Below are 12,580 nucleotides of genomic sequence, written 5' to 3' on the forward strand. Positions count from 1 at the left end.
ATTATTTAATATTTTACTACACTATTCTTATATTCTCACTTATAAGGAGCTCAATAAATATTCCATACTTTTCTATTTTGTTTCTCATATTAAGTTTTTTTACTTACAATTATGTAGTCAAAATGATTTTTATAGATATTATATTTGAATTTTGTAAGAAATTGTGACTGTTTAATATCCAATAAGAACTGACCATAAGTTTTAATTTTGATATTGGTTAATATTTAAAGATTATTACCTTTTATTTTATCAAATATTTGAAGTATAGGAGAGGGGGGGAGGGGTTAATTATAGAAAATGAGCTAATTTAATTTTGTCAAACTTTCTAGTGACTACGTTTATTTAAAAAAAAAATTAAATACGTCCGCTAAAATCCACCTCCTTTCCCCCAAAATTACTTTTTCATCCATGATTGCGTTTTTTTAAATCAATTTTCAATGTAATATACAATAAGATGAGACTCGCAAATGGCGTTATCATGAAAGTCCTTTAATGCTTAATGTAATAGGTATAGTATTTTAAGTTAATAAAGTAGAGTTTTTAAGGAGGTCAGAGGTCAACAGAAAAAGTAAACTTCTTCTAATTTTTATTTTAACGTGTGTACTAGGTGTCCTATTTTTAGGGTGACCTGCTAATTCGATTTCCTGTTGTATTTGGATGAAAAAGTAATGTTTGTAAAGTTTCAAAAACCGTTTTTTACCTCTATAGCCACTTGGAATTTACTTTTTTTTAACGACATTCTCTATTTGCAAAGAGATTTAGAAGTTTCAATTTTAAAGTTATATTGTTGAATTTCAAAATTTTTATTAAAATTCCTTTTCTCAAGTGATACATATGAATATAATCAATATTTTTCATTTTGAAGAGGGGGGAAAAAAATTGTAGCCTAACGAACTACTTAAGAAACTCAAACGATCAAAAACACTGTATTGACTTCGAACACGAATAAAAAAAGTATCAGGCCTAAATATTGCTACAAGTGGCTAAAGTTATAGAAATTACTGTTATCCAGAGTGTCAAAATCAAATGTACAGTTGGAGTGTCAAAAATCAAAAATATATTTTGACTAATTTAGTATCCTTTTGTTTTTACATAGTTGGACAACAGATAATGAAGTTAGAGAAGAAATAAAAAATAAATTTCATGAAAAAATAATTCAATATTACTGAATATCATTTAACTTCCATGCAAATACTATAACGAATATTTTGAGTATTCGTAATGTATATTTTTTGATTGATGGAGGTATATATAAATTCATTTCTCTGATGACAACCTCATTAATTATGATTAAAGGTGTACAATGTACATAGATATGCAGTCAGAAACTCCCTTCCATAGTAAAATACAATATATTTTGACTAATTTAGCCTATCCTTTTGTTTTAAAAGAAATTATATTTATCATTGGAAGTAAATCGTTCAATATTAACCATTTGATAAAATATAACACTTTTCGACATGATTCAAAATGATTGGTTCCAAATGATTTATATTTAACTTTCCATGTCCAGTAGAAAGGTATAAATAAAAATTGCAATTTCATTATAGTTTAAACTTCGTATGACAATCACCATCAAATACCTTTTAAATCGTACTTAATGATCACATTACTTCATCTAAGAAATCATACAATACATTTCTGAGCTTAATTTGATAAGATATGATTAATCTTCAGATCATATCAAAATTTTCAAATCCTAGGACATATGTCCTCTGTCGATGAAATCATTTGGTTAGTTTGAGTAGAACTTCACTTTTACTATTCTTTTTTAATTAATTAGAAAGGCAAGAAACAGGGGAATGGCTATGATATCTCAAGGATTTATATTTTGAAATCTTGCATTTGGATAATTCATTGATTTTATCAAATATTTGTGGATGCTGCGAATCGTTAGGAAAGATTATATAGAAGCGGGTTCTAATAATACATGTAACTATGTCTGGCTTAGAGCCATTCCACGGGACAGCAATGGGACTTAGGCACCTTCTAAGTATTCAAGGGTCTCCATTTTCACGAGGATGACTTTGTATATGAGAGCGCAGACCACAAGACGAAACATCAATCTTCTTATGGAGTTGAAGATAATAAGCTCCAAAAACGTTATTTGAAACCCTCTGCAGTGCCTAGTATTTTCCCCAATCTTCCGAAATACTTATCATCCGTCAAAAGTCAACGGCCTACATCGAGAGCTACCACATCAGCCAGGATTTCTAAGGAAAATGAAGCTATCGTTGAAGCTCAACGATCATTATTCCTTAAAGATTCTGTTATTGACTTTACTGATTTGTGTCTTAAGTGTGAAGATGAAAAATTCCCGACGAATGTTCATTGGAGGAGGACGGAGGATTTTACTGTCTATCTGAACTGTGTTCTGATTTTGTCGAAATCGAATTCTCAGTGATGATAAATAGTGATTTGACATTCAATTTATACCACAAGAACGTCAACCTAGATCGGAGCTGCGTGAATCACCTCACAACGAATAGAAAGATCACCTCGGTAAGCCTTCTCCAGAACATCCTTGCTCATATGAAGAGTATTCCTTTTCCTCCAATGAAAGATATGATTAATGAATGAAGTTGAGAGTATCGTTGAAAATATATATCGGTCGGATATAGACTTACAAACGGAAAAAGTCAAAAGAGCAACTGAAGTTGAGTTAGTATCAAGTTGAAAAAAGATTTGTATTGATAAAATTTTGTCGACTTTATATTTAGTTTTGAATTAGAGGATGGCCGTTTCAGGATACTCAATCCTTAGGTTAAAATGTTCCAAACTTGTGTTCTCAAAAGTTTTCCTCAAGTTAGTTTGGACAAATCAATTGAGGAGTGTTCGAAAAGCAAGCTCCTAGATCAAATTAATAAAGGAGGACTGGTCACTCCAAGCGATGACTTATTTTCGATTGTCACACAAATTTATTGTTTATATAACTTTATTATTTCAAGTGAAAATGCAAAATCTATTTTTTTTTCAATACAACAATTTAAGAAAAGTATTTACAAAAATATGTTGTGAGATGATAGATTACGAACTAATTATAATTAATCAAAATTTTTCTAATGGTCATATTTTTTAAGATTTATTTTTTAGCATTTGTTGCCAAGTTTTCAATATTATGACCCAAGAATTTGTCTAAAAAAATAAATGATAAAATTAATTTGAAAAGGTTGCACGGCAATGTAAAATCTTGTAAACAGAATAAAGAAATTGTTAAACTTACTTCCCAATAATATATATGTATGTATGTTGTGTCTTGTTGTTATATTATGATAGTTGTCAATAATTCCTTAATTTATTTAAAATAATAAATAATAGTTGTTAAAATTTTACCACCTCTTCTTTTTCTTAATTGAATTTTGTTCCTTTTTTATATGCGTCAGACTCATGCCGGAATGAATAAAAAATGTTCTAGATTTCCATGGTTTTATGTTTTGAGAAAAAAAAGAAAATTATTATTTAATATTTTTTTGTGTATGCAATGCGAAGAAGGCAATTTGTTGTGAAATTATACAATTAATTATTAAATATTTTATATTTCATACATATTATAATTGTAAATTAATTTGAATTAATAATTGAATTATTAAATAATTAGAATAATTTTTTTTTGTTAATTATATTAATTATTATCATATTTTTAATTTTATATTAACATTTTACATTAGGGACATTGTTCCTATTATAAGTTTCAATATTTTATAAATTAATAAAATATATTTTATTTTTATTTAAATTATCATTGTAAATTAAGATAAAATATGTGATTGTATATTGTATCATGCATATCGGCACTTTTATATTCAGATACAGTTAACATTAAAAAATACTGTAAGATTAGAAAATTGGCGCCAGATGCAGACTTTATTTTACACATTGTACACGAACAAAACTACATTGGACATCCATTATATTAACAACAGCCACAATACACATAAGTTAATATTAAGGCCCTCGATAATCATCTTACCTCTAGGATGTACGGGAAAAACACAAGATAACTTTTTCTCCACAACAGAAAACTATGATATAGATGTACCAACCTATATCACAAGATCATATCCCTTTAATATTACAAAGTTACTTACTGAAAAAATTCCAATAATAAATTAATTTTTGAATGAAACCAAATCATTAACATTAAGCTTTATGAAAGATTTTAATGGAAATAATGGTGTAATTAGTAACTACTTATACAATATTATTATAACAATCATTAGTATCATGATTGTAATAATGATTATTTTATTATGTATAGTGGCTGCTGTCAAGTGTTTGTTACAATATCAACGACATTAATTTAAACAATATGCAAAATTATATCGGTTTAGGAGAGTGAATTCTAGTTCAATAAATTCTTAAACTTTAAAAAATTACATTAAAATAGTAAAGAGGAATGTGCTGTATTATATTTAATATATATTATAACATTTTGTTCCTTCAATAATAAAAATTATTATTATTATAAATGTATAATTAAAAATTCACATTTGTATTATATTTATACGATTATCCGTGACTTGTATTATGTATAATTCATTTTAATCTTCATGGAAATTAAATAAATTTCTTCAAATAAAAAAATAATTAATTAACATAACTTGAAGCACATACATTTAACTACAGATTATATTTAAACTTATGTTAATAGTTATGTACCAAAAATTATAATTAATTGGAATTATAAAAGTTACTATTGTTATGATTAATAAAAACATTAAGACTACATTGGTATGAACCACAAATATTTCATGAACACTTAGCGCTAGCTTCATGAAATTTTGTCAGGGGATAGATTGATAAAAGAGAAGGGTTAACAGAAAAATGGATTGAGAGTACCATTTCGAAAATATAAACGATTATTCGTGACTTGAATTAATATTATTTTTAAAACATAAAAATTGCTTCTTCTCCTGCGGACATAGTTTGGCGCGCCCCCTACAACGTTTTTAACATACCTAGGATTAAATATAGAGCGAGTCCGTTTTTCTTGTGCACAGAATTGAATTGGCAATTGTGATGGATGATGATCATGAAATCGTCTACAAAATTGAAGTGGTAAGTTTTGCATAAGGATCTTAAGATTGAAGGTTTAATATTATCTTTATAGAATGATACTTCCTCTTTGTCCCTGTCGGCGGCAAGAATTACAACTTCTCCCTCCTTGGCCAGGAAGAAAAAGCGAAGACATCACCAGGTCTGTGCCGTTGCCAACTGTCCGAACCCCCGTGATGTGAGCTATCATTCCTTTCCCAAAGAGCCAGAGTTGCAAATCATGTGGGTTCAATCCTGCGGACGAGATAAAGTGAATCCCAAAACGGCGCGGATTTGCGGCTCGCATTTTCTTAAAGACGATTTCCTTCGCGATCTCAAAAACGAGCTCCTTGGTCTTCCCTTGGTCAAAAGACTCAAACCCGGGAGTGTTCCTACTCTCAACCTTGGACTTCCTCCCCAATCCTCCCTTGCACAACTCGGCAAGAAAAAACATGGTGGAATCAAAGTGATCAACGCAAACCCACACGTTCTTTTAAAGCACCTACAATCATCATCTCCAAACGACTCTCATCATTCCTTCTCCAATCTCCATCATGACTATACAATGAGTCCTGTTATTTTTAAAAATGGATCTTTGGATCTGACGAATGAGGCCACTTCCGTTATTAATCAAGTCAATCAGGCCTGCACACTTCAAAAGCTCAAGTCTCTCCAAGAAAAGTACACCCTTGAAAAGAAACGACATCGAGCTGAGATTATGACATTGAAAAAGGAGCTCAAGCATATTAAATCAAAAAGTTATGTTGATAATCTTGTCTATAAAACTCTGCTTAAAACGCAAACTCCTGCTCAGGTAATCACTTATACAAGAATGGATTGATGCATTCATTACACAAGTAAAAAATAATATCAATCCTTTAAATTCCATGTGCGATTCTAGTAGTACTTGACGAGCTGATAACGGATATTTAATTTGTTTTTTCATATCTAATCTCTTTTTTGAGAATATTCGATTTGAAATTATTGAGTATTTTTACAATTATTATAGGTGCACAATTCTATGCTGATTTCAAATGTATGCTTATATTCGATATGCGATCATTCAATTCTGAGAACATGAAATTTGGTGGTTAAAAAGCCACCATATTTTAGGGGTTTTGTTGGAAGAGGAATAACGCCTTGGGTTTTCAATGGTTTTTACGCCAAAGGAACTTACTCGAAGGGTAAATAATTAGGGTTTCATTTGCAAAAGAGTACAGTCAAATCCGATTACAGGAAACAGCTATTTTTTAGATGAAAAGTTAACTATATCCGGATTTTCCTTAAAACCACAATTTTCGGATACTTATGTACATAAGTAATTTTGAAGCTTTCTATATCGAAGAAACCCATGTTTGATTAGATCCTGTTTTTGAGATCATTGATGACTTAGAGTGAATGTGGCTTTCGGGTGGCATGCATGATATTTATCCGCATTGATGGAAAACAATGTGAAATGAATTTAAATAGAAATATGCAGATCAAAAATGTTGGCGCCGGCTTAAGATTTGAACGATAAAAAAAAGGACAAATCCTCATGGAAATTCTTATTGTCATGAATTCCTATGGAGTTGATACCAAAAAAAGGAAGTATAAGTTTCCTTTATGCGGATTTTTTACTTTGTTTCGTCTATGCGAAGTATTTTATGTAATAAAAATTGATATTTGTGAAAACATTGACTATAAGCGTATTTTTCTTATATCTGAATTTGACTGTATTGCTTATAAAAGGTATATTTTAGACGTAATATTGATTTGAACTTAATTTTATTGAAGAAATAATCCATTTGGAATACTATAATTGAATATGGAGTTTAAAAGATTTTTGAAACAGTTACATTGTGCTGACTAGTGTTATTTATTATATATAAATAATAATGAATAAAAATATGTTACACTCTTCCTTCTCCTCTTTTAGGCATCTAAAATCCTCAAACCCTATACGAATGTTAAAGGATACACAAAAAAAGACATTACCTTTTCATTAGCACTCCAATCCATTAGTAATAAAGCTTACAAATACATTGACTCTAAAAATATTATCGCACTACCCAGCAATCGAACCTTGGAGAGGTGGATCAAAACGACACATTGCCCTCTGGGACTCCAAGAAAATGGTATTCAGAGGATAAAGGACTTATTGGAAAATACAGAAGAGGAGTATGAACGCTACGCCGTTATTTCCGTAAACGAAATGATATTAAAAAAGAAGTGTGAATATGATACGCTTACCAAAAACATATTTGGGCCACACTCTAAGGTTCAAACCGTCATAATCAGTGGACTTGTAAAAGACTTTTCTCAACCCGTTTACTACGAATTTGATACTAATATCAATAAAAGCTTATTCCTTGATATTATTCAGTGTTTGGAGCAGAATGGTATATTTGTTGTGGCCACAACCATTAGTTTACGAAATCACAAGCTCATATCAGAATTGGAATTAAATTCCGCCCAGCATTCGTTTCCTAACCCCTTTACAAATGATAGGGTCATATATGCATTTGCTGATACACTGCATATGCTACGCTTGCTACGAAATCATGTCATTGATAATGGGTTCCAAATACCGGATGGAAATACTGGCTTTGTTCCTCTTATTAAATTGGATTTTGAAAATATTCTTACGCATGATGCAATTGCTCTATGTGATGAAAAACTTCACAGTAAATTGACAGACCTTCACCTCACCTGCAAGGGTAGTGGTCGAAAAAGAATTATTCTTGCCATACAGTTATTTTCAGAGTCATCAGCAAAGGCTATTGCCAAGATATCTGAAGATCCTGAGTCGATTAAAGCGAAAGCCGTCTTTATAATCAACAATTGGTTTGACGTTATGAACTCTAATAAGATTCTGGATTCCAAAAAGTTATCATGTGGTTTTGGGATCCAACTCATTGATCAATTCCATGCTTTGGACGAAATGGAACGGTTAATATCTAATATGTTAATCGGTATAGACCATAAAATCACGCGACTACCGTTCCAAGATAGTATTGTTATGTCCATTCGGTCTACAAAGGATTTATATTCATTTTTAAAGACAAAGAACTGTTATTACTTACTAACGAGAAAGCTGAACCATGCACCTTTCGACGCCTTTCAATCCAGCGTCCGCGACATTTGTGCCGATGGAAACTTTCCTAGTGCACTGAAAGTGGTCATGCACCTCAGAATACTAAATATCAGTCAGAATAAAGACGATGCCACATTAAAGATCGTTGGGAACTGTTCCTCGAATTTTACAGCAAGAGATGATCCGCTAAAAAGCGAGTACTTAGAAAAACAGATAGGAGAGTATGTGGAAGAACATATGGAAGAGGAGTATGGTGAAGGAACAGAAGTGATTACAATTATCGAAGCTGAAAATGAGGATGTTCAGTTAGATCAGTCTCCAGACGTTATCGTAAAAACAAATGATGTAGAGAAAATTATAGAACATGAAGAGACGGTTGTCTCTGAAATTGGTGAAGTGATTGAGAAGGAAATGGAGGAAGTGATGGTGCGTACAAATAGCGAATATTTTTTTACAATGAGTACCGGAGAATAAAATATCAATGACCCGAGTAAACGCAATTAAGTCAAGGAATACGTATAGGCCCCTCTTTTTATTAATGCGATTGTATTTATAATAATTATCCCCTTGTTTAAAGATAAATATATTTTTCATGAAATTGAAAGAGAGCAGTGTGAATGATAATAAATGAATTTTATAATTAATTATGATGGAAGTATTTTCTTAAACTTTGAAACAGGAGTATGTCTTAACATCTTTCAAAGACGCATATAAGGGTTGCTCCAAGTCTCGCATTCGGATTTGTCTTTAGGAGATTTCGCTTCCTTTTTTGAGGGCGACATGGCAGCAGAGAAGCTGCTTATGGACTCAAGAACCTCCTTAGGCTTTTTCTCTCTGTCTTCATCCTTGATCATGTCTTCATCGTCAGGGTCATGCTTCTCCACTCTCTTTTTGGGTAGGAAATCTCTTTCATTCTCATCAAATATCTTATCTTTGAAAAGGAGAGCGTTCAAATATGGAGGTAGATCTGGGCTTTCAGGGGCCATGGAGCGATCACTAGAGATGAGAGGATATAGATTGGTGTCATCTGTTTTGAAAAGAGAGTGAGTTTTCCCTGTTTTAGCAATGAACCTCGTTAGAGCACGCTCCACATCTCGTTTCTGAGAAGAGGCCTTTTCACGAACAGACTCATAATCCGTGATGGGTTGTTTGTGAGTGGCTGTTCGAACTAAGGAGTGAGAGTCTGGGAGTTCAGGGAAGTAATCGGGGATGAAATGGGTCTTGAAGTGTTTACTCCGATTTCCTGTGTGAAGGATGGAGATGGGCTGAGGGTTGCCCAGGGTTTTTCTTGCAGTGCGTAGGGCGCATTCTCGAAGACCATTCATTTCTGCCATGGCAACGACCACATCCGCGGGTAGAGGATGACTACGACATGCAAGGTCTCCAAAGGCACGAGAACTGCGCCCCAGTTCATAGAAGAGACTTTGAAGCATCTCACACAGCACATCCAGCACGTAGGATTACCTTCGAAAAACCAGTCTCCGATAAAATGGCGATCACGGAAGATTTGAGGCATTGATGATAACTGCTTGCCGTTGGCATTGTACTCGTATCCCAGGGCGCCTCCAGAAGACGAACCGTTCATTTCGGATGTCTAGTTATGTTACTTAAGGCGGGTTACCACATCTATCGAGATTTCGTAAATATACGTGTACATGTTTGAAACTGATCAATAGAACTTTCCATATTATAATCTTCAAACCTCAACAATTCTTCATTTCCAAAACAAGAGGATAGGTAATATAAAATTAACCTTGTTTTGAAGAAGAGAAAATACCACAAAAATATACATCGGATATAGACAGACCTGAATATTATATGTCCTCAAAAGCGTGAGCGGCTTTTCGCAGCTCGTAATACTTATAAAACTAGAAGCTGTCTTCATTATTTTTCCATTCTTGAGGGGAAAACCTGGGACTCTATAAAGGTGCGTTCACTGAAGTGCATACTCACAATCATAGAGATATAAAATATAGAGATTAGAGTGCTTACTCTCCAGGATGACGAGGGCAATTTATTGAAGCGTTCAGCTGATGAACAATAAAGAAACATAAGGACAAAGAGTTCTGGAGGAGCACAAGCTCCAATCACCCAACCTGTCGTGGTGATAAACATCAATTTTTATGACAAATTCCTTTTGGTAAACTCATGATCTTTTCCTAATAATATAAAAGAGTAAAAAAATAGTTTGTCGTTGTTGTAGTTTTTTTAACAACATCACGTGGTATTTTATTTAACTCTTCCAATTTAAATCCCCAAAAATTGTTTTTGAGGCGAAAATGATGGACTCACTTCACGATCACAGCTCAAAATCAAAGTAGATATTTTTTAAAAGGTTTTCTAAAGTAAATCGTCAAAAAATAATTCAACTAATTATCTAAACGTCATTAAAATGTCTCCCAGTAAAGAAGACCCCCGACGATATCCGAAATTTAGGTACATTTCCGTTGGATTCAGGACCGAGCTCCAAATTGTCTTGAGATATTTATCTATATTTTCCGTCTTCACCGTTGCCTTAGCAAACTTATTTCTGAAATCGTCCTTCGCCAAGTTGATCCTCATCTTTCTATTAGGGATGTTATATCACTTATATGTACTCCCCTTCCTTGTAATTGGGTTGAGTGTGTATTCTCTAGGTTGATTTTGAACCATAATTATCAAGGGGTGAGTAGTCTCAATTTTTAACACATTGTTTATCGTTTTCAAACTAAGTGATGTCTTCACTTTTGCAGGTATTAAGTGTATTAGAAAAAAATAGCAAAATAATAATGTAAAAACCAAGGTTAATAATTTCTATGAACTTCAGCAAGATAAGCGAATGTGAAACCATTAAACTAGCTACATCTTAGTGTGAATATAAAGAGGTTATTATAAATTACCCTTTCACATTTATCACAGATATAATGTATTTTTACAACTGCACTACTAGTTATAGTATTATTATATAAAGCAAAATTAATAATAATTTTCAGTTATGAAATGAAAATGGCACGGACACAATACTGTTTAATATAATATTAATATTATTAATAATCATTCAACCCTTTGATCCTCTCTCTCTCTCTCTCTTTCTTAATTATCTATTAAGATTTACGTTATATATATTTGTACATCCTTTGGCAAAAAACTTTTCAACCCTTTGATCCTCTCTCTCTCTCTTTCTTAATTATCTATTAAGATTTACGTTATATATATTTGTACATCCTTTGGCAAAAAACTTTAACGTATAAAATGTTCGATCTAAATTTTACTTTTGGTATTTTTTTTGTGGAAAAATGTTGCGTCTTGACGAGGGAGAGACACAAGCTTATTTATAATAGGAGAGATCCAGGATGACAGAGAGAAATGAGGAGAAGAATTCACGTGGAGGAATAATGTAACACTGCTTATGTGTATTCTAACTATACTCTAATATATTTACAAAAGACGACACTATTTATAATACGTAAAACTCAGTACTTATAATACATAGACGAATATACAAGAAGATAAAAACCAGAAAGGACATTAAATACATAACATCACCCCCCAAGCACCAAATCCATGGCGGTGCTTAAACAGGTTCCTCTCCATGAACAGCAGCCTATAGATCCGCTCCATCCATGTCCAGGCGAGGACAAAACATTCTTCCTTGTACTGCAAAAGTTTATCTCCATAGACGTGCCGTGCTCTCAGCACGCGCACCGGAGAAAGGAGGACAATACTCCTCATAAAGGTTTTAAGGACCCGAGCACCTTGCTCGTCCCTGGGAGAAATAACATTCACCCTTGTTGAAGTTTTAAGGACCCGAGCACCCTGCTCGTCCCTGGGAGAAATAACATTCACCCTTGTTGAGATTTTAAGGACCCGAGCACCCTGCTCGTCCCTGGGAGACATCTTGCTCGATGTACCCTCATCCAACTCGGGATGATCCAGAAGAGAGACCGTTCCACATCCATTAGCCAATGATGTGAACGGGAGAGTAGGAACAGTAGAGAACCAAAATTGTGTAGGACTAAACCCATTTTTAATTATGTGGTCCCTGATCCGGACACACACTTCACTTCTTGAAAGTGACCAAGGTTCTCTTCCTTCCTCCACGAGGCCCAAACATAGGCACAGTCCATATTGCTCCGCCTTCCGCAGACGAACGAGCGTTCTCCCCATCGACGAAAAAGGGCTACCCATCTCCAACAGGGCTAGCTTCGCCGATGATCCCACATCAGGGAGGTCACGTGATCCTGATCCCATCCTCGTCACCAATGTTGCGTCTTGACGAGCGAGAGAGTCAAACTTCTTTAAAAGGTGGAGATATCCAGGATGACCGGGAGAGATGAGAGGAAGAAATGGCGTGGAGGAATGAAACTACACTGTTTATATGTTCATGTGCCTTCTAAATATACTCTAATATATTTACAAAAGACGACACTATTTATAATACGTAAAACTCAGTACTTATAAATTATAATACATAGACGAAGATACAAGAAG

General features: G+C 33.3%; 2 protein-coding genes across 4 annotated transcripts in view; both read right to left on the bottom strand.

Moving 5' to 3' along the window:
• The window catches only part of LOC121131300 (two pore potassium channel protein sup-9-like), a 194,708-nt gene that overhangs the window by 52,328 nt on the left and 129,800 nt on the right, over positions 1 to 12,580 (bottom strand). The window lies entirely within an intron of this gene.
• On the bottom strand, positions 8,660 to 11,205 carry LOC121127771 (transcription initiation factor TFIID subunit 8). Its single transcript, XM_040723254.2, has 2 exons — positions 9,918 to 11,205; positions 8,660 to 9,863 (listed from the first exon to the last, which is right to left on the bottom strand). The coding sequence occupies exon 2, from the start codon at positions 9,541 to 9,543 to the stop codon at positions 8,809 to 8,811; it is 735 nt and encodes a 244-aa protein (XP_040579188.1). The 5' UTR covers positions 9,544 to 9,863; positions 9,918 to 11,205; the 3' UTR covers positions 8,660 to 8,808.

This window comes from Lepeophtheirus salmonis, chromosome W (assembly GCF_016086655.4).
Source record: "Lepeophtheirus salmonis chromosome W, UVic_Lsal_1.4, whole genome shotgun sequence".
NCBI classification, from domain to species: Eukaryota; Metazoa; Arthropoda; class Copepoda; order Siphonostomatoida; family Caligidae; genus Lepeophtheirus; species Lepeophtheirus salmonis.